This window comes from Convolutriloba macropyga, chromosome 13 (assembly GCF_964194025.1).
Source record: "Convolutriloba macropyga chromosome 13, txConMacr16.3, whole genome shotgun sequence".
NCBI lineage: Eukaryota > Metazoa > Xenacoelomorpha > Acoela > Convolutidae > Convolutriloba > Convolutriloba macropyga.
In genome coordinates this window covers 3,377,199-3,400,651 of record NC_134480.1, presented here as the reverse complement: position 1 = coordinate 3,400,651, position 23,453 = coordinate 3,377,199, and the positions used below count along the sequence as shown (strand labels likewise).

The 23,453-nt window shown below is 34.6% G+C and overlaps 1 protein-coding gene across 7 annotated transcripts in view; it reads left to right on the top strand.

Annotated features, from left to right (window-relative positions):
- LOC142351886 (cAMP-dependent protein kinase type I-alpha regulatory subunit-like) overlaps positions 1-20,863 on the top strand; it is a 42,553-nt gene extending 21,690 nt beyond the window's left edge. For all 7 annotated transcript variants that reach the window (XM_075404133.1, XM_075404131.1, XM_075404129.1 and 4 more), the window contains exons 3-8: positions 6,658-6,811; positions 10,733-10,779; positions 13,950-14,231; positions 14,613-14,747; positions 17,654-17,735; positions 20,686-20,863. In XM_075404133.1, coding sequence (XP_075260248.1) covers positions 6,658-6,811; positions 10,733-10,779; positions 13,950-14,231; positions 14,613-14,747; positions 17,654-17,735; positions 20,686-20,858 — 873 coding nt within the window. In that variant the 3' untranslated portion in view covers positions 20,859-20,863. The remainder of the gene's footprint in view (positions 1-6,657; positions 6,812-10,732; positions 10,780-13,949; positions 14,232-14,612; positions 14,748-17,653; positions 17,736-20,685) is intronic.
- Positions 20,864-23,453: the final 2,590 nt, after the last annotated feature.

Below are 23,453 nucleotides of genomic sequence, written 5' to 3'. Positions count from 1 at the left end.
AAATTGCGAAATAATATTGCGCAAGTTGTCCGCTGTTTCTTTTTCACAATGCTCTCGGCAAATAGCAAAAGTAGCACTTTCTAATGCAATGACTTTCTGAAGAAGTCATTTTGAAGTTGAAATCATTAAAAAATCTAATTTTTGTCCAATCAGTAAAATTTCAGTGGTTTTTGTTTTACTACTTTTGATTACCGTTCTTTTTCTCAACTAAAATTTCTCTGAAAAGGAACTGGAAAAAAATATTTTCATTTCGACTGTCGAAAAGTGAAAAAAAATTTTCAGTTCGACTGTCGAACATTTCCTCTAATGTTTTTCTCTTCTTGTTCTGACATAATTTTTCGTTCCTGATCATATTTTTTTAAAAATTTAATTTGGCTTCTAATACGTCTAATATTAGACTGATGAAATTATTAGAACTAAGATTCCAATTAATTTGGCTCCAACACTAATGCGTCTGAAAAAGTTGGCATTTAATAGGATTTATTTCCACGAACAAATCTATATGATTGGCAGAACATCACAAAACTGACTTTGACGACGTCAATTAAATCAATAAATACTATACATATGATAGTATCCTAAGGCCGGAATTATTTGCTCAGATTTATCATCCAGAAAAGAATCATTTCTTTTTTTTACAGCTGATCGCTTTGAAAAACATTTTTTTATAAGTATAGTTTTGTTTTTAAATTTATTATCAATTCACAAAACTGCGTATTCGCTGCTCGACTGATGGAAGAATTCTCTGGTGAAGAAAAAACAGACAAGGTAAAAATAACTTGATACAATTTTGAAGCATCGAAACATCACAGTCATATTTGTTAGTCACAAAAAATCTGTAACAAAAATCAGCAATTAAAAAATTAGTCAGTGAAAAGATTTTCTTCGTTTGTCAATGTTCTACAATAAAGAGCGCTAGAAAGATCCACAATATATTTTGATGGATCCAAATCACTTTTAAACCTTTTTTTATTTTTACTACAAAAACTGATTTATGATTTTGGAACTTTCAAGCACTGTTCAGAATTTTTTCTCAGAATGTTTGCCATGTTACTTGCGAGCAAAGTTCTGTTTTCTTTCTTATTCTGAACTAGACCAAATTTTACAAACTTGAAATGTTGTAAAACGATCTTTGGTCAGAGATCGATTTTACAAAAAACGATCTCTGACCAATTTTGTTGCTGTATCAGTCTTCGATTTGGGTAACAGCTTTTCCAGTCCTCCCAGCTAGATTTGTGTTGAGTAGCTGTTTTTTGGAGTGTCATAATTCTTGCGTCATGCCTTTAAATTCAGTTGTTGGGATAGGAAAAATTGGTAGATTTTATACCTTTCCGATTTTATTTGCAAACGAATTCGTTTTGCGCTATAGTATATGTTGCTTTCGACTATTTTCGGGAGCGTTTTAAATAGTTCGTTCTTACCATGATTGGGGAGGTATAGGTTATCTGATCACTAAGCTGGGGGAGGCTTTAATGGGAAAGACCCAAAAAATCTTGTAACAGTTTTTTGAGAAACAAATAATTTTGTATGAGTCGTGTAAGGAAAAAGACCTTAAAAGATTTTGGAAGAGAAATTTAATCTTGCGCGAATCTTGTAAGAATGCTTCAAAAGAAGACTTGCAGTGATGCACTTATTTTATAGAAAACACGAACTCTTTTGGACAACAGTCTTCTTTGTGTTTTTGCCTATTGGAAGTATCATAGCTCTACGTTTCCAGCTATTTATATGTGATGGTTTAATTATACGTACCATTTTTCTGTTATGGAAGAAATAATTAGTTTCCGATCTTCTTCATTGCTTCATTGCTGTGCATGACCTGTTTTTTGTTTGAATTGTCTTCATATGGAGTTTTGGGGTTTTTCTTGATAATCTGATGTTTTCTGTCAGATTTGTGTTGTTAAGATTTGAGAGATTTGGTTGGAGAAACAGTATTTTGATTTAATTTTCTTGGATCTTATTTGTTCTAAATTTATGAGTAGGTTATTTTTTGTCCAGTTGTTTAATCGACCCATCCAGGGATGAGGTGGTCGAAATATGATGTTTGTATGTTGTGTGTGTGTGTGGGGGGGGGGGGGCTGTACAAAGGGGGGTGTACCTTCCCAGATCTTAAATAAAAGGTCTGGTCTGAACATGTTAAAAGGTTTTAGAGAGAACAAACTAATGTAAGTTTTGCAGTAAAAGATAGCTTGATAAGAAGTTCTACTTGTTCAACGTATACTTGGCTAGAAAGATGAAGCCTTGAGGAACAATAAATGACATGATAATGGTTTGTAAGAGACGCCAAACTTCGAGAGCTTAAGACCAGTTGGTGTAATTGTTATCACACTAGGGCTAGCAGAGAAAAGATGCTTGTTGAAATCCATAACCCGTCCACTTTAGCAAGTTGCGCCTGCTTAAACACCCCTAAAAGAACCATTCGTTTTGTCGCCTTATTCCGAATCATAAGTGCAAATGGGAGCTAATTCGAGTTGTGACCAGTTTTTCGTTCGGACTGTCTATGTCTAATTATGGCCAATTTTTGTCTGCATCAACCGGTTCATATTTGCACCAGCTCACGCCGGGATAAGACTTTACCTCAAGCTTAACGAAGTTTCCTGGGGCTTTTATTTTCCCAAATGCTCTTGGGAACAGCATCGGCTTTAAATTTTGTTGACTTTGGACTTTTTGATCCTTTGAGTTTTACTTTTGATTTTCATTTCGTGTGCTTGCATTATCGCCGTGCTCTTGCGCTCTCAGATTTCGGTTTAAAATTTTCATCTTTGATTTTTGCTTTAATCAACACCTGTTGCAATAATAGCATTTATATAAACTGCCCGTGTAATATATTTTAATGCCCAATCGACACTGGAAAAAAAATTCAGTATTAGATTACGAGTTTATCACACTCTTTTATCGCCACTGTTACTAAGTAATGATGGAAACAGCTTGATAAATTGTAGTCTAAAAAAACTTGTGTGGTGTGTGTTTGGTGTGTGTGTGTGTGTGTGGTGTGTGTGGAGTGGGTGTGTTTGGTGTGCTTGGTGTGGGCGTGGTGTGTATCTGTGGTGTGTGTGGCGTGAGTGTGGTGTGTGTGGTGTGTGTAGTGTGTGTGGTGTGTTTGTGGTGTGTGTGGTGTGGGTGGTGTGCGTGTGTGTATGTGTGTGCGTTTGTGTGTTTGTGCGTGTGTGTGTATGTGTGTGCGTGAGTTCGTGTGCGCGCACACGTGTGTGTGTGTGTTTGTGCGTGCGTGTGTGTGCGTGTGCGCGAGTTCGTGTGTGGGCCCACGTGTGTGTGTGTGTGTTTGGGTGTGTGTGCGTGTGTGTGTGTTTGTGTGTGCGTGCGTTTGTGCGCGTGTGTGTGTGTGTGTGTGCGTGTGCGTGGGTGCGTGTGTACGTGTGTGCGTGCGTTTGCGTGCGTGTGTGTGTATGTGCGTGTGTGTATGTGTATCTGTTTGTATGTGTATGTATGGTGTGTGTGGGAGGGGGGGGGCGCATGAGGACAAAACGAAAAACAGATCCAAAGAAATGTCATTTCATTTCTTACCCTTGAAAATATAATTGTCCACAAAAAATAAAAAGGAAAAACCAATAAAAACTGTGTTCAATTTTGAAATGATCGCAACAGGTGTTGATTAAAAAAATTACCACACAGTTGTTAACGCCCTCGAAGTTATCATAACTCCTCGGCTTGGCCTCGGAGATTGATAACTTCTCTGTGGCAATAACAACCGTGTGGTAAAATTCATTGTTAATTTTGCTAGGGCTAGAAAGTCGTTGACGGAATTCTTCCTACAGTTAAAATTGACTTGATTTACTAAATTTTATTGACAATACAATACAAAACCAAACTGATCGACTGGAATCACTGACGTCAATGGTTCTTCTGCTTAGACAAAAACCAGTTTTCGCAAAATAGATCCCAGTTTAAGGGAACTATATTGACCGAGTCTTTAACTCCTGTAAAGGTGCGTCACGTGGGGGCTATTTTCAATTGCCATGGGTTTTTTGAAGGGTTGTAAAGCCTTGGGTCTTTCCCATTTCAACCCCGTTGGATTTCAGACCACTCAATTTTGGTATATATACAGTGATCATAGGGTCTGCACACATTTTTTTTCGATAAGTTTTGGGCGAGGGGTTGGAAGAGCTTTGGTTTGTGTAGCGTTATAACAGAATGGACCAAAATTTCTTGTATGGTGTTTCATTTTGGCGCGTTATTCTGGCGTGTCAGTAGGCTCACGGTTGTTCACTGCTAGGATCCGGAACCTCAGTTTTTGTTGACAAACAAACCTTTTTCTGCTGCCAAGAAAAAAGTCAGTAAATATTTATCCGTAAATTACGAAATAAACTAACGATATGACTTAAGTTACTCTAATTGTTTCAGTTCGTATTCTCGCATTTTTATCAGTTTAAACAGAAAAGATTGCGATGTATTACGGATAAAGGTCATACAAAAACATAATATTTACTTGCTGTTTTTACAACTGTTACCAAATTAATCATAATGTGATCAATTTTAACAACGATGACCAGCTAATGGCAGTTAGGTGATCAATAGTTTTAAATACTTTATTTTCTTTTTAAATTGCTGTATAGATGACCTTGCAGATTTTAGATTTCTACTACTTTTTGAATAGTTTCCGACACATAAAATGACCATTTACTATAACAAATTGTTAAAACAAGCAGACTCGGTAATGTGGGTTCAAAGGTAATATTCCGACCCCGCTCATCCGCATTCTTGGCTTAAATGTCTACCAAATGAGTAACAGATAGAACACTTTCCAAAATTCGAATTTTGCTCAAAAATAAGTGTTGTATGAATGAAAAAATTGCTTCAAATTCAAACCATTAATTAAAGTAAATAATGCCTCACTAGATGAAACTTGACACTGTAAAGACTACAAGACCAGACAAACAACAGAATCAAATGGCAACAACAACCATTATTTACGTCCAAAAATCAATGTTATTTTAGAAAACAATACTACTTAGTAATAAAGTCAAAATAGCTTCAAATAAAATCTAACCTGGACAAATTAAACTGTATTTACTAAAAACAAGTGGGACCAGTTGTTGATGAGAGTTGGTAACAAGTACAGAATAAAAAATTGAAAAAAGGTAAAAGTAAAAAAAAATACGTTTGTTTTTTGAAAAAAGTTGATTTCAAATTTTGAAAAACTTTAGATATCAACTCAATTCCTTAAATATGTTTATTTCAATTGACTTCTAAATACCAAGACATTGAGACTTATCATTATCCAGAATTTGCTTTATGTCTACAGAGACTATCCTATCGTTAAAAACTCTAACATTTTTTTCAGGAGATTAGAAGAAAAATTGCGCCCGGAAAATGAACAAAAAAAGAAAATCGGTCAAATATTCCCAAAATTTTAAACATCGATAACTGCGTGGAAAAACGAGCGTCAAAAAAATCTTGTTTATATTTTGGATTCAACGATGGATGGGCTTTCTAATGATGCTATTCAAAACCCTCTACGATAAATATATCGATCGGAGACTACAATACCAGACAAACAACAAATCAAATAGCAACAACAACCACTATTTACGTCTAAAAATCAATGTTCTTTTAAAAGACAATACTTAGTAACAAAGTCAAAAAAGCTTCAAGTAAAACCTAGTCTGGACAAATCAATCTGTACTTCACTAAAAATCCTGGGACCAGTTCTTAATGAGAGTCGGTAACAAATACACAATAAAGATTAAAAAGACAAAGTTAAAAAAAACGTTTATGATTTTTGAAAGAAGTAATTTCAAATATTGCAAATTTTCAGATATCAATTGAATTCTCTGGATAGGTTTATATCAATTGACTTCTTAATACCAAGGCATTGAGACATATCATTATCCAGAATTTGTTATTTTTCCTACAAAAATTATTGGTTTAAACTTTATTATGTTTTTCAAAGAATTGGAAGAAAAAATTTGTCCGGAAAATATGAACAAAAAAACGAAAATCAGTTATTTTTTCACAAGATTTTTGGACATCGATAATTGCGTGGAAAAAAAACAAACTTCAAAAATTTTTTTATTTATAAATTTTAATGCTGTAAGTGATTTCTAATGATGCTATTCACAACCCTGTACGATCAATATATCGATCGGCTTAAGTTAACTGAACAAAAAACCCATTTGCAAACTTCAAATAGGTTGCCAATAACTTGGAACACAAAAACTTTTAGGTAAATTTTTATAAGATATTGGGAGATATCACATGAGGATACAAAAAACCAAGAAAATCTTTTGATAGTTAATCTCTCTTGACTATCTTGCCAAGATCTTTTTCCTTAATTTCTATTCGAAGATCTTGCAAGTTCGTATATGTCTTGATGTTATCTTGCCGTGTATCATTAGTTCAAAATCTTGGCTAGAATTATTTTGTTTTTGTATGTGATAAAAAATATAATATGATATAAAATAACTGTAACGGCTGGTCCTTCTTTATATTAAGCTGCCCGGGTCGAGTAACTTTCCAAAAATTCAATTAAAAATTATCTCAAGGTGAGCTGAAATTTCATAGCTTTCCGTGCAAACAGCTTTTTTTTAAAAAAAAAATTACCACATTCAGCGAGTTTCTTACAAAATAAGGCTCTGAAAAGGCGCTCAAACCAGTGTACACAAACCACAATTAGTTCTTTTCACGCGTTTTTTTTTTCAGGTGATTCCCAAAAGTGATGAGGAAATGGCAGCTCTTAGTGAGTCTCTGATGAAGAATGTCCTCTTCAAATACATGGACGAGAAGACGAGAGACGACATCTTTGACGTCATTCAGCCCAAAGACTACCAGCCGGGCGAAGACGTCATCAAACAGGGTAAATTAAACCCATAAACTGGTTTAAATGAGCCAAAAAATTTGGGGTCTTTCCCATTATAGCCCCCCCCCCCCCCCAGCTTAGTGGTCAGATAACCTATAGGCCTATATCCCCCCCCCCAATCATGGTAATTATACCATAATGGGGGGGGGGGCTATAATTTCATGGGGGGGGGGGGGGGGGCTATAATGGGAAAGACCCCAAATTTGTCGTGGAGGTTTTTAGTCGAACTAAAGTTGAGCAGTCAAACAGGGTAAATTTCACCCAGAAACAGGGTCAAATGAAACGTCCCGGGCTGAGGATTTTCCCCAAAAGTATACATGTTTATCCATACATGTTTATATACATCTTCACGTGATATATTTGTTTATTGTCAAGCCAAAGTCGAGAAAAGAGGTTTTAGTTCAATGCTTAATTCGAGGACAGTGTACAACTTCAAGCTATTTTTTTTCTTGGCTGATATCCGTCGATAACGATGTTTGTTCCTATAACCAGGCCTCGAAAACGGCTCTTGATAGGAAAGATACCAAGCCCGGTCGGTCATCATGGTAGATCCTGCCAAGTTCTTGTAAGGGTACGTTGTCAGAAAAAATCCGGAAGCGTTCAAACGTATGCCCAAATCATCATTGGGTTGTTCTGGCCAAGATCATTATAAACTTACAAAATGTTTACTTGGGCGTTGAAAAAACAGGACCTCCGCAAGATAACCAAGAAAAATTGATCCTAATAGCAGCCTAAAAGATAATATAGCAAAAATTATCTGATGCAACCGTTTAAAATTATGCGCTGAAGAATGCTCGAAATACGCATAACATGCTTGCGACGCTCTGAAAAATGTTTCCTGAAAATTATTTCTTTCTGCTAGCTGACTTTAAAGGGAAACGAAAAACGCTTTATAAGTCGAATCAAAATGGCGACTTACATATTTTAAAACTAAATCAAAATGGCGACTTACATATTTTAAAACTAAATCAAAATGGCGACTTACATATTTTAAAACTAAATCAAAATGGCGAAATGCATTCTGAAGTTAATATGGCGGTCATCAGCATTTAAGCCCTTCAGAAAATGCTAAGCAATTATCTCAAACATTTTTTTGTTATTGTAGCTTCATCTTTTTCAACGTCATTAAATCCAAATTTTCAAAAAAGCATTCGTGAGTTGTTGAACCCATTTAAAGATGGAGGACTTAATTGGAATTTCCGATTGATGATAAAAATTGTCTGATTTCATGAAGAACGTTGCTTGAAAAAGACGCTTAATTTAGCCCCTAAAAAAGAGGCCACTTTTAAAGCTACGTTTAAAAAGGCGAAATGCTGTTTCAAGAAAGTGAACAAACAGAACCATTTGTTCTTCTGTCGTTTTAAGGCCACGATATGGCCATAAAGCTAATCTTAATTTGGATCTTTTCCGTTTTTGCCCCCCCCCCCCCCCCAGTAAGTTATGTTCCCATAGTTACATCACAGAGCACGTGTCATTACGTAATAAATCATTATGTAAAAATATGGCACGTGCGTCTCGGGGGGGGGGGCAATTTTTTCCGAGCAGAAATCGGCTATCATTACCATGGCTAATAGCTGTTTCAGAAAGCCAATATTTTGTAACTACAGTACACAGAAAAAGCGGTTCAGTTAGTCGAAGCATTATTTGGGGGAACTTTTTTCTTCAATTCTAATTCATATGCCAAATTCCTACAGAGCCATAGTATACAGTAATGATAATCTGGGTTTTCTTTTTAATCGGCATTTTGTAACCCAAGATTTTTTTACCCATTTAATTACCAGTTAGGCTTTCTTCTATTTCTGTTCACTTCTTCTATTTGTGATTACTTCGCACTCTGATAATCACCATCGCGGAGAAGAAAGACGAGTGCGCGTATAAATACTGCTTAATATGGGCTATTTGTCAGGCTATGTTGAGCAAGTTGAAATTTATGCATCCAATTTTGAGAGATTTCAAATTTTTTTGGGAAAGAATTACTTCCACGAAGACGACATGAACAATCAGTAAAACAGATTTAAAATTCTAAAAAGTTAGGAGCTTTTCAATTTCAAACTTACTGCATGTTTTTGATAATTTGATGAAACATTTAAGATAAAATATCAGAAATATTGGAGAAGTTACATCAAAGCAGTTTTAAAACGTTCTGAGGATTTACTTCCAATAAATATACTTATGAAAAAGTAATTCTGATTTCATCAAAATGAAAATTTTGACCACGCTGCAATTTTTTTCAGAGATTTTTGGCCATTTTTGACCCGTTTTTCACAAGTAGATTTGAGATATTTGAAAACCTGCACGTAGAACAATTCTTGTTTCGTGTAGCTATTTTTGCTAATATTTTTTATTTTGTTGTTTGCTGAATTTTAAATGTTATATATGAGCAAATATAATTTGGTTGGCAGGCAAATATCAATAAATAGTTACAATTCGGTTGGCAAGCAAATTCGGTTGGGAGGCAAATTCGGTTGGCAGGCAAATATCAATAAATAGTTACAATTACATAAAACGATACAAATCAACAAAAAAAACAAAAAAAATTGAGGCAACTTTATTTATTGAAGATCTTCCAACATTTTTTAAGTTGCTTTCCAACGAAATTTGCATGGTAATTAATGGAATTATGGTAATCCTGATGTCGTTTTATGCGATTTTTCGCTTAACCGATTTTTTGTCTGACGCTTTTGACTTTTCAACCTCAAAAACGGGATAAACAGGCAGCGCCTTTATGGAATTATGTTCTCTTAGTGCATTTCAACTTACTAGAGTGTGCGATTCACCGAAACTCTTTTGGAGACTTTTACTTATGGTCTGAAGGGCGGTTCTTAGAGGAGTTGAAGCTCCTGCCCCTTCGACCCCCCATTCCAGCGCGGCCACCACAACAACACGGGTAACTCAACAACACGGCAACACAAAACATTGAAACACTGAACTTTGACGAAACCGCAAGTTCTTTACGTATAAATTCAAAACTAGCTGTAGGGCTAGTGAGCTGAGAGCAAATTTTAATTATTTAATTAACTTAATTTGAAATAAAAAACTAACCAAAACTTTGTGCTTATGAGTTATCATTCTGTATTTAAGCACAAAACAGTTTAATTCATCTTTCCAATCTTGGTTTTTCAGAGATAAATTTAGGGAATGTCGGTGGAATGTCGGTTTTTTTCCCTGTCAGAATTTCTCGTTTTTTCCCCTGTGCAGTGCAACGACAGAATGAAAATTTCCCCTGACCATAGAAAAGGAATTATTAGTCTGTAGGTTGTTCACAATATTTTTAGAGATCTCCTTTTTTGTTGTCTGAAAAAACTCATTTCATAGTAAAAACTGACAAGATCATAATCTGATCATAGTAAAAAGACAGACTGAGAAATACTCTGATTGAGATCTGATTTACTATGATCCGGGTCATTATTTTTGATGGAAAAGAGAGCATCACTATTACTAAGACAGGTTGATAATATATCTATTCTGTTTTACTTTTCCAAAAATTTTGAGTTGCTTTAAGTGTAATTATGTCTACCATTCATTTTTTTCCGAAAATTGAAAAAACAGGTTGAAATATTGCAGATTAATGAACTCTTTGAATTTTGAACCCAAGTTCGACTCGACATAATTTATTATTCTGCCATCTTTGTAATTAAACTCAAGCAAATTAATTTGATACTACAAAATACCTTTGAGACGTCATATTTAAATATAAAAGGCGAAAAACTGACGAAAAGAGAACATCAGGATGTTTTATGACGTCTTTCTCTATATGTTACTGTTTTTTCTAACTTAAGCTCCATTTATCAACCGAAATTTCAGTTGGCTCATTATTGATGGATAGAATTCTAGCTGGAAAAATTGTAAAAATTCGAACAAGGTTGCATACGAAGGTAATTTTTCCAGTGTTTATTTATCCCTGTTGTTTTGTTTCAGGTGACGAAGGAGATTATTTCTACATTATCCACAAAGGTGTTGTTGATGTAAGTATTTTTCAAATTTAAGCTATTTAATTAACTGTTCAAACAGTCTAAGGTGCCGATAAGCAAATTTTCGAATTTGAATCGAATTTTGGTTATGTAAATTTATTTTGCAGCTTTAGTTAATGTGACGTCATAATACAATCCCTGCTATCCTTATTTTTCGAGTCTAAATTTTATAAAACTCTTGTGACGCATTTCTCTCTTTTTTAAAGGTTCAACATCAATTTTTTCCCATTAAATTAAAGTTTTCGCATAAGCTAAAAATTGTTAGTTATTCAGGTTCGACCGACAGTATTTTCTGTTTTTTTAACCAATTATTTTTGTAACACGGCAACAAAAGGGTTTTCAAAAACGGAATGCAAATTTCGATTTTCGAGAACAGTTCCAATAAGAACAGTTTCGATTTTCAATTCTGCTTAAGAATGATTCGCCTAATTGCAACAATTCTTGATTTTTTTCATTCAACGCCTAATCAACGATTGCCGAATTGGCCGACAGCGGCTTTAGCCGAAAACCAAAAAAAGGGAATTTATAAACCGACCACTCGACTGCGCAGCAATTGTAATGGTTCGACGAACAAGTGATATTTTGACCAATCAGATTTATCGACCAATCAGTATTAAGATATCGGATAAAAACTCCCATTTTTTCCTTGTCGGTTTAACCCCATGTCGGCCAATAGTCCTAGTACCCGTCTAATCAGACACAACCCGTCCCGTCATGAACTGAATTTCGCACCTTGCGGACACGCGTGATTTAATTTTCAGACACGTTCTCAAAAGAGGAAATTTGAACAAATTTAGCACACACAATCTGCCCTCTTTACTGCTATTTCGCTGTTCCTATTTGGTAATTATGCTGCCCCGATTTCCCTCTTTTATGCCCCTCATAGGCATTTCATGAATTTTTGGGTAGGTTGAATATTTTTGGAGCACTGGCGCCGTTTTTGATGATAAAATGCGATGAAAATAAAAAAAATGGAGGAATTAAGTTTATAGCGCATGGAAATTTGATCTGTGGTAACAAAGCTGTTCTTTAACAATTTTCTGTCTCGTTACTTTTTAAAAACTATTATGGTTGTTATAAAAGATGATGTTTAGACGATTTTTTTGAGCACTTACTGTTTCAAGAAAAAGCGAAGAAAAGTAAGAAAACAGCCGAGAATTAACTTTTTATCGACCGAGACAAATTAAGTATTATTCTTTTGGATCAACAATGTTTCTTATCAATGTCAACAGATAAGTCTGGTTTTCACGCTGAACTATTTTGCCTGTTTGGGAAATTTTTACTTTCTTCAACATCAGATGCGATTCTGTTGCAATAAAGAAGATCAAATTCATGAAAAACTTGATAATTCGAGAATCAGTGCTATCATTTCCCATGTCAGATGATTATAAGTTCGTAATTGGAATTATTGACTATTTTTCTTTCAACTACCCACTAGTGTCGAAAGCCAATTTATCTAGACTGTGTTGTTGTGGAGTCTGTTTTAATGTGTTCCAGAAAATATGAAAAAGCTAAAAAAAAGTCAAGAGAAAACAGTGAATTGTAATCTACATTTTTTGATATCCACGTTTTTCCTCCTTGTTTTCCAAAACTGATTTTTGCTCGCAGCCTGATTTGGCTCAAGAATACTTCTAATTACTGTCCTCAAATATGTCCGGTTTTGACGCCAAATTATTTTGCAAGCCTTAAAAAAACAAATTTTAGTGTTTCTTCAATTTCTGATGTAATGCTGTCACTATAAATATTTAATAAGATGACAAACTAGATAAATCGAAGTTCATGCCTATCTGTGCGAATGACAGATAAATACAAGTTTTTTCTATCCAAAAATAAAGAGTAGTCGTAACTGTTGATTATTTTTTTCGCGTCACCAATAGAAATGAAAGCATATTTTAATACACTGGTTTATTTTGTACTCTTTTTTGAACTTTTTCCAGGAAAGCAGAGAAGAAAAACTTAATTAATGTGGTTAAAACTTGTACAGTATCAGTTTTTTGTATAGAGGAAATAGTAGTTGTTTTGTAAAAATAAATTTTTATATAAATTTCGATTTACAAAAATCGATTTGTTTGTTCCACTGTAGATGTTGTTTAATGTTATAGTGGAAGCAACATAAAATATATTTTGTCGGTTTGTATTTGAAAATCAAACCCAAAACCCGCTTTTTGAAAACCACTTTGCCAGAAAGCAGTTAAGATTTTAGATGCGATCACATGCAAACAGAATTAAATTTCCGATGAAACATGTTCTGTCTTACTTAAAACTTTTATTAAAAGAACCGTTATTAACTTTTCTCAGTCCAAAAACTATCCTGATTATGTTATTTTGTGACCAGTTGTTTTTAAAGCTCCGTTTTTTTGCGCAACCATAAATTAGTGCACCATACTGCAAAAGTGGCTGAACACAGAGTTTATATAACCTAATCAGAGTATCCCTTCTGAATTTGTTTTTTTTATTGACAGAAACAATAGATTGTTTTTTTAAAGCGCTTTCTTCTGAGATCTCCTATCTGTGTTTTAAAGCTCAGTTTTTTTATCGATGTGTACACCGAGGTACTTTCCACTGTCTTTGTCTTACAAAGTTTCTTTCCTTGTATTTGTTAACTAGTCGTAGTTTCTTTTTTGTAAAATAAGTCATGTTAAATTTTGAGAAAATGACTGTTAGCTTAATTCTGTCAAACCAATCGCGCAATATAGCAAGATAGTTTTCGAAGTCATCTCTATTAAGTTTGGTGGAAGAGTAGATATTTGTATCATCTGCAAAAAGTATGATTTCGCTTGATTGGCAAACTCTCTCAATTTCATTTATGTAGAGCAAAAAAGTGATATTTGACATCTAAGACAGCAGACTTTTTTTTGCAAATTTGGAAGAATTGTTTACGATCAGATAGATAAAATTTCAAGAGATGGTAAACACAACCGCTCAATCCATATCTGTAGCATTGTAATAAAGGAATGTTGCCGAACGTTCGTAGCCGTTCAACTTCTGGCTATGTATGGAGCAAACTCTTGCCTTGCAAACTTTTGGCATTTTAAAGTTTACGCAATTGTGTTTTGAAGTACTTTTTTTAACATAAAAAATAATGTTGTCAAATTCGCATCAGATATTTTCTGAATGTTTTCACGCTTCTGGCATTGTTTATGTTTTTTTTGTTTGTGTTCCAGGTGTATGTAAACAACAACAAAGTAGGCAGTATCCCCGAGGGGGGAAGTTTTGGAGAACTAGCTTTGATCTATGGCACCCCGCGTGCCGCTACCATCCGGGCAACAGACGCCTCCCCCGCCCCAGAGTCGGGCGAAGCCGAGGGGGGTGCTTCGGGTGGGGAAGCAGCCCCAACTGCGGGTGGTGTTGTGAAAACTTTCAGACTTGATAGGGAATCTTACCGGATGTTGTTGATGGGCAACACTCTAAAGAAGAGGAAAATGTACGAAGAATTCCTCAAAAAGGTGAGTTAACCTAATTAATGAGTTAACCAGGTTTATAAATCGTGGCCTGGGTTCATTGCACCTAAGCTGAGGTGGCCACTTTGATCGTTTCCGTTTGCGCCCCCCATGTTTTGTGTATTCTATTTTCAACCCCCAAACGTACGTGTCATATTTTTATATAATGGCACGTGGTCAGTAACTGTGGGGGAGACAACATACCAAGGTGGTGTGTGTGTGTGTGGGGAGGGGGGGGGGGTTGCATAACGTACTGACGCACTGAGAGGGGGAGGGGTGATTAACATTACAACGTATTTTTTTTTTGGGGGGGGGGTGGTGGAGCAACTTTTTTTTTTTGGGGGGGGGGGGGGGGTGAGAATATTAGAGTGAGTGGAAGTGTTTTAGGTTCCTCTTTTGGAGAGTCTGGACTCGTGGGAGTTGTTGACTCTGGCAGATTCCCTCGAGACTCATTCCTACAAGGCGGGTGACGTCATCATGCAACAGGGCGAAGAAGGAGACAGTTTCTACATCATTGTACAGGTAAATTGTACCCATTAATCATATCCAGACCAGAGAAAAAAAACAAAAAATAAAATGACCGATTAATTATGTTAGAAGGTTGAGAGAGAACAACCTAATGTAAATTGTGCATAAGATAAGCTTGACATAGTTTGACAAGAAGCTCTACTTGTTCAACGTAAACTTGGCTAGAGAAATGAAACCTCGATGAACAAGAAAGAACGTGAGAACGGGTTATAAGAGATGCCCAAATTCGAGAGCTTAAGACCAGTTGATGTAAACGGGTAGCACACTAGGCTTGCAATTGAAAGATGCTGGTTCGAATCCAGTACTGGTCCATTTTCACACTAGTTGTACCTGCATAGACCCCCCCCCCCAAAAAAATGACCGATTAATTACAGCCACTGTCATTCCTGTCTACGGCTTAGGTATCTATTTTCTAAGATTGTATAAAAACGTGTCAATTAAAAGGAACGAAAGAAAGGCCGATTTTTGGTTAAATTTGTGAAGTTCCTTGAAATAATAATAGCGTATTAAGACGACATCTAGACGTTTTTCCCAGATCACAGCTCTTAGGAAAATTTACATTTCCGAAAACGCTCGCACGTAATTGCTAAATAAACTTTATGTTTTATGCCAATTGAAAAATTTTGGCGAAAAAAATCTATTCTCAAAGTTGTAGAAATTGGTCACGTTTACCTTTGAAAAAGAGAAACAAAATTCGTGCATTTTTGTCACTGTAGTTCAGGTTAACGAGTCAATTTTTCACGGCGATACAAGCTGACTCAAATTTAAAAATGGTTAAAAATGAGGTAGAGTCATTGTTGTTTCCCAAAGCCTTCCACTATTCAAATTTGTACGTTATCCAGCGTAATGTTGCCATCACTGGGAAGCGCTAACTTTTATGGTGCACCTTAATCAACAACCAAAATGTAAAACTTAAGCACCAATCACGCTCCAACTCTTCATCGTGTGGTTTTAGTAGTCAAATAATTATACACAATGAGGCTGTCCAGTTAACGGCTTTACAATACATTTTTTTTTCATTTTGCAAAAAACGAAGTGTTTTAAAAATCTTCGTGGGATGGAAACTGTAATTTGATATTCTTTTTCAAAAGTGAAAATCAGCAAATTTTACAAATAATAAGAATAAAATGCTGGTCATCTTAAATAATCATAAATCAATTTGCCGCTGCTTAAAATTGGGATTCAGTCTCATAGTGGGGTTGAAAAGAAACTAAACTACTTAGATTTAATCATTTGCTCTGATGAAAAAAATTCTTAAGCGCAGCTAATTTGGTATAGTTTTCCAGCAATCTTATGTGCCAATTTTCATAAATATTCTGTTTTGTTGAGTGTCATGACAGAAACCGATTTTAATGTAACAAACTTGATGCCTAGCACAAAAAGGGTTAAAATGGGATGGTTGGGGAGGATGGGTAATATGCAGGTTGAAGTTCCGAACAATGTAACAATTGCAGTGAGAAGTGATGGCATTTTTTTAACTCCAATGCATCTGCATCTTTTAGCGATTAATGGGGCAAAATTGGTGAATTTTTGTGAGCTTTGCGGTGAATTTAGCTGAAGTTGTTTTTACAACTTTTCCAAAATTATAAATTATACCACAAAATATTATTTGCTCATGGACAACTAAAAATACAAGAAAGCATTTTCAAACCTGGGTATGCGTTTTAAAATTTTTTTGACGTCACGACAATGAGGGAACGCGCACTTTTGTTTTGGCTTTATCTGAACAATTTCATTACCCTATTCTAGCATTAAAACACAAAATATCTACTGAGGGGTTAGCGAAAAAGGAAAAAAAACTGCCTATTAGAATTTTTATCACAATTCACGCAAAGACTGTAACGAAATCCATTTTCCTGATGTGTAAAAGTCCGTAAACTTTTTCAACGGCTAATGGTCTTCATTTAGTTTGCTGGTTTTCATGAAAATAATTAATAGAAACGGCAAATAAAAAAGGTAAGTTGCAATTAAAAATCGAAATTATTTATACGAGAAAAAACTACATCCGCTACTTTTACTGCTGCTACCGCCAAAAATTTGTAAATTTGCGGTAAATGAGTTGGGGTTTTTTTCACAGCAATAAACTTAATTGTTCCATGATTTCATTAAATTTTTGAGCAGATTGAAAAAATTGAGCCCGTTTAGCGGTGAATATTTGACCCGCTATCGGCCCGTTTTTTCACCGCTTTCGACGCATTCAGCGTTGTTCTAAGATGTTTTTGCAATTTTTTCTGCGCCAGAGATGGTTTGATAAAATTTGCAGTTCGTTTTTGTAAAGAATGTAAGTTTGAGCGGTGAATTTTATCACCGCATGCAACGCTTATAACCGTAACTTGGCCGTTTTCTGAAAAGGCAAATTTCAATAAATTGTGGGTTTCGTGGAAACAAAACCATTTTGAGCATGCAATTAGCCTAAAACTTTATTGCCCTAATTCTATTGGTAATTACCTGAGACCAATTTCAAAGACTTAATTCTTCCTGTAAACAATGCTCTGAGTAATTTGAAAACCAGTAGTTGACGTCCTAATCCACAATTAGTGTTGAGAGGGATATTTCTGAAATTTATCCGCATTTAAGTTTCTTTTATTTCGGTACTTAGATGTTCTATCCGTGAGAAAGGAGCAATTGTAAGCAAATTTAAACAAAATTAACCTAGTATCACTCGTTTCCAGATACCGTTACAACTATAATCTTAAATCATGGGTCGTGAAAAAACCCGACCAAATCGAGTATGTATACTCAATTTTTTGGACATTGGCCACGCAATGACCGCTATTCTTTCATCTTTTCACAACAATTTTTGAAAATCTTAAAATTTTATAGCTTTTTGTTAGCGTTCGCACCTGGTCCCGAGTATGAAACTGTAGCAGCAGGTTTTTTTTAATTGTCTCGTGTTTTAGGGAGAAGCAAAAGTGTACCAGAGGAAAGAGGGCGAAACAGAAGATGTTGATGTGGGAACCCTCTCTACCTCACAGTACTTCGGTACGTTTCTTTTCTTCCTTTCGAGACTTTTCTTTATTCTTGAACCAGGAGTGTCTCTGGTCGAGTTTCATTTTTGAGATCTCTCCGGGTATTGTTCCTCATGGTCGAATTTGAACGAATATCTTGTAAGATCTTCTCAGAATCGGGTAAAAATTTTAGGTGGCGGGAGTATTCAGTCGCTAGTTCCGAAAACTTACAGCTCCACACTTTGCAGAAAAGTTCTAACTCGCAATAATCATTTTGCAATTTTTCTTGCATCGTTAGTACGAATCTTTGTTCGATATTGCAAGATTTTCAAGGAGAATATACAAAATTGGAATCCATGTTGCACGAACTTGAAAGATTTAAAAATTTTAGTACGACTTTAAATAAATCTTACGAGAAATTGTAAGATGTTACTATACTTTGAGTACCACACTTTCAAGATTCTAGAAGGTTCTAGAAGACTCTAGACTATTCTGCAATGTCTGTGTCTATAATGTCCGCGTTATCGTCATCTTCATGAAAGCCAATAGTTGACTTGTAATAATTAAGTTCTTCTCTGATTTTGGAATGTAGACTACAGTATCGCATGTAACCCACATATCCATACGTCGGGTAATTTCCAATGAATCGAACTGTCAAATTTCTAACTGTCAATTTCTCTCAGAAAGCTGAGAGCTCCCGCAAACCCCCCCCCCCCCCCTCCCCCGCGAACAATTTGTTTCCCTTGCTATATGTATCAACCTACTGATGCTGGTTATTAGAGTTCAAATGGTTTGTATACGTTGGTAAGGGACGAAAAAAAGAGGCTCATTAATGTTCCAACAGTAATTGTAAATATAGGAATCGAATGCACAAACGAAAAGAAAAATAACCTCTAACAAAATCACTATTTTCACTGTTATTTTCAAGATTTCCTTTTTGTTTTTGAAATTTTTATAACAGTGAAAATCGCGATTTTAGACGTTATTTTTATTTTTTGTTTTTGTGTTCGATTTCTATACTTACAATTACTGCCAACGCACCTAATGTTCCGAGCCCAATCTTTGCTCGGCTTCTTGTCAACTAGAAGACAGACCATCAAATTTCAAATCTTGAGAAAACTAGACAAAATGATCGCAAAAGCCTTTGATAAAATTGATTAAATCAAAATCATGAATGCATTTAATTAGAACAGAAAAACTATGAAGTATACACAATGTTTATATGAAATTGTCAAGGTGATTGAAGACTGAACAATATTTTCAAATTTGTATCACAATTTTTTAAACCATTTTTTTTGGTTCTGAAATATAATCTGGTTTGATGCATAAGCATACGACCTCGTTGAAACACAAGTCAATATAAAGTTCCCTCGTGTTCGCTTCACAAGCCGAATCTGCTAAACTTTGTATAGATATAGATCACAATATTGAGAAGGCCAGGTAGAAAACGACATGCATGAGAAATATCCGAAATTTGCCCAAATACCATAATCATCTCCCTTTTTATTATTACTTCAGAGTAATCAAATAGATGAAAGTTTCAAATGTCAAATATCTTACAGAACCAAATCAGTTTTCATTTATAAAGCTTCATCTGTTTTTCAAGATCAATTTTCAGTTAATTTAAAATGATAATCTCAATAAGGTTTCACACTACAGTTACACATAGACTTAAAAACGCAAACAGGAGTACCATTTATGTTCTAATCAGTTTTCAGTTTCAGAATATAAACAAAAAGTATGCAAAAAAAATGCAGAAAATAAGTCAAATTGACGTCGGAGCAACAAGTGTTCTTCTTATTTGTTTGTTTTTAGTGAATCTGTCTTAAATTTTCCGAATAACGCTAAACATTAAAAAATTTGAATAAACTAAAGGTTAGTAGATATTGTCAGGATACAGAAAATGAAGCAAACTCTGAAAAAAAGAAAAAAAAACAAAATTCAAAAATATGAAACCTTGCATAATAAATAAAAAAAATGTATTTTTTCTTTTGTATGAATTATTTGATGTGGAGATTACAAAGACCAAAGAGTTCCTTGGGTTTTTAAACATTTTTTTATGATGCCATAGAAAATTTGATAAAAAAGAAAAAAAATTCATTAAAGCCAAATTCTGAAAATCTTTTGAAAGTTTTTTGGTCTATCCTTACAACAAAACAGACATTTCTTCAACAGAAACATTTGGAAACTCGTGTGAAAAGTATGTAATGTCCATAAAAAGGTATAAAACAGGAGATATTGAATCGACAAAACTTCGGATGAAATCGAAATTTAACAAATGTCAATGGTTGAAGGTCAATGTCTCAATGGTTTGTTTAATTTTTGTCTAGTTTTTTCTCAATTTTTCAATTTTTTGCTAAACAAATTCTCTTGCACTGTCTTCAAGATGCCAACTAAAATGTTTGAAAAACGTGACTCACAATCTGCATTTCAAAATAGCAAAACGGGCTGACAATTAGCCTGTGCAGGTAGGTTTGCCAAAGAATTCAACTTCATGCCAATGAATTCAAAGAGAAACAAGAAATCAAAAAAGAATAAACATTTGATTTGGAAGTGTTGAGTTTTAACTGAGGTCTAATTGGATTTTCGGAAATTGTTTGAAAGTAGCATTCAATAACAGATAAGCATCAATAACAGTTAGGCATTTTTAATAGGACGCAAAACTGAAATTGTTATATTGTAAAAATTGTAATGTTTGAACGAAATTCGACAAAAATAATTAAATTTTGCAAAAAAAAACTGGCCAAAAAGTGAACAAAATAGGCGTGAAATGTTCAAATGTTCGCAAAATTTTAAACCTCATTAACTCCTGGAAAAGTACCCCCCCCCCTCCCGCTATGTGGGGCGGAACAACCAGCCATTTAAATTCATCTCTTAACATTATAAAGGCGTAAATTATCAATTAAAGATGATTACTCTATCGAATGAAGGGAATCAGTTCCGATGAGTGGAACATTTTTGGAGAGATGAGTTGGCCTTTTTAGGAGAGATTGCTTTGATCCTGAACAAGCCGAGAGCCGCCACCGTGAAAGCATCTAGCGACGTCTTAGAAGTGGTTAAAATAGGCAGAGAGAGGTTCGAGAGAGTCTTGGGACCCTGTCAAGATATCCTCAAGAGGAATCTAGAAAACTACAACTCCATCGTCGCACTCAAGTAACCAGACCCCCCCCCCCCCACTTCGCTTCCCGAGTCGCCAACAACTGCCCTGCCCCCACCACAAACTGGAACCCATTCCCACGTGACTTCCCAATATCCTTATCTTCCAAGGTACCCAAATTTCTACAAGGCGTGATCCAATTGTGACGTCATAGTGTTGCATTTTCCTGGATATGTCTAGTGGATAAACAGAAACAAATAAAAACAAACAAGTGAACAAACTAGTCTTCTATCTCTTTCGGTTCCATTATTTTTCAATTTTTCATTTGATAATTTATATTAATAACAAAGCAAAAGTACGCGTGAACAAAATATCTGAACAAAACCTGAAAAAAAACGAGTTTTTTTAAATAGAAGCAAGAAATTTTTGTCGTTTTGTATGAAATGAAAATAAAAACAGCTTTACTTAATCAAAAATTGTTCACGCGTGCTTGTGTCGATTTTATGCCATGATTTCTGTTAATCGACCTTGTTGTTATCATTTGGCTGAAAATAAACAACAAAAAATCCTCGAAAATAAAAGCAAAAAAGTATTGAAAATAAGTTATTGAAAATAGAACTGACCACAAACGTTATCATACATGGTAATTTCTTCTTGCAAAAATTTAGCAAGATCCAGTTTTGATCAGGAAACTGGGCAAATAAACCTTTAGGGGGTAAATTAATCTCTGATAGAATGACAAAATAGCTGTGATTTATGATTAGAGGCACACATAAATACCATCAACAGCAAATTACTTTTGTCTTTTGAACGTATGAGGTTATTAAAGAGGTTTATAAAGAAAAAGCCATATGTAAACAACATTTCCTTTGCAATATAAAATCCTAGATTTGAAATGATCAGTTTTGGTGTTAGAAACTGTAATACCGAATTCATACTTCAGTTTTTATTGAAAAAATTATGTAACCAATTTTATATTTTCTGAGAATCTATACGAATAATTTAATTGGTTACCTTGGTTAAAATTTTACGGTTTACAATTCGTCTGACTTCATTTCATTAATAACTCAAAACTGATCAACGGATTTTTTTAAAAATAAGACATCAGACAGACAAAAATTTGATCATTTTTTCTAAATAGTTTTTGTAAATTCAGAGATGAAATTAATGTGCTGGAGAAACTACTGCTGTTGATTTTGATCGTTGTTTTGTTTCATGTGTAAATATAACGATTATTATACATTTCAATTGATGTATTAATTAATTAATTCTATCAATTATCTTTCGTAAATTAATGAAACATTTTATGCATGTTGGTTAACGAAAAAGAATTTACTATTTTTAGGATGTCTTTTTAAATAAATTTTGCGGTAATCAAGTTCGTTTACATTACGATCCAGCGCCCTAACAAAAGATGTTAATTATTTTAGCGCTAACTTGTGGAATTTTATATATTATTATATACCAAACAAGGTCAGTATAAATTATTATACCAAATAAAAAAATTTGTTACATTACAATTTAGGGTTTAATAGTATTTTCCCACTAACATACTCGTTCCTTTGTTGCCATATGTCACACTGTAGGGCCATTTTTGCATGTGTTATGCCAGGCAGGTTTTGTGGAATTAAAGGAGTATAATAGTCCAAGTTTTTCAGTAGTGTGGGGGGGGGGGGGGGGGGGTGGTAGTCTAGTTAAAATGTCTTCCAATCAGAAGCTGTTCGAAGATAACACTAAATTTAAAGTCGGCGCGCAAATTTCGAAGTTTAAGAGTTCCCAGCCGGATTAATCTAGAAGGGTAAAACAAAACTGAATAAGGTTATTTTTATTCTTTTAATTTGAGCAGCCGGGTCTTACAAGTTTCTTACAAAGAATGGTTAACTTGTAATAACTTGTAAAGTTGAATGTAATTAATAAGATGAATGTTTAACTTTTAGAAATGTAAGAACTTGTAATTCTGATGGTTAACTTGTAAAATTCTCACAAGTCTCTTCTCGTCGAGCTTTTCCCCGTTCGTTCTTCCTAAATCCATTGCCCAAAATAAAGAAGAAGAAATTATATGTTTGAGGTTTTTGTTTCAGTCAAACTTTTCAGGTAAGTCAGAGTTATGGAAAAAAAGTTGTTTTCCTCAGCTAAAATACCGGCGTTCAAAGCTTATGAGCATTAGATCAAATTTAGTAGGATAAACAAACAAGAATGCCTTTTTATTTTCTCTTATATTATTTCCTTCATTACGTTTTACGTGTTTAGCTGCTCCCCATTTTTCGACTGATTTTTCATTGTTTTTTAGCAAGTTAGGGCAACATTTTGTTAGCTGATTGCTTTATTTTCTTTAGTAGTTATGTTGAAAATGAGTTCTTTTGGCAGAGATGACGTTTGGATTGCAGAGACTGAGCAAAGTGTATACATTTATTTCAGTGAAAAGATTTCCATGAGCTGAGGAAGAAATGAGAGTGCGCTTATTTTAGTTCAAAATATGGTCGTTGCTTTTTCAGGCTGTTTTCGGATTTTATAGTTTGCATGTTGTCTGTAAAATTAATGCCGACAAAAGAAAAAATAATCAAGTTTTTCTGATTTCGTTTTAGTAATTAAAGTGAGCGTTACGCTACTGTCGTCTTCTGAATTTCTGCTAGGCTCAACAGTGAGGGGACTCTG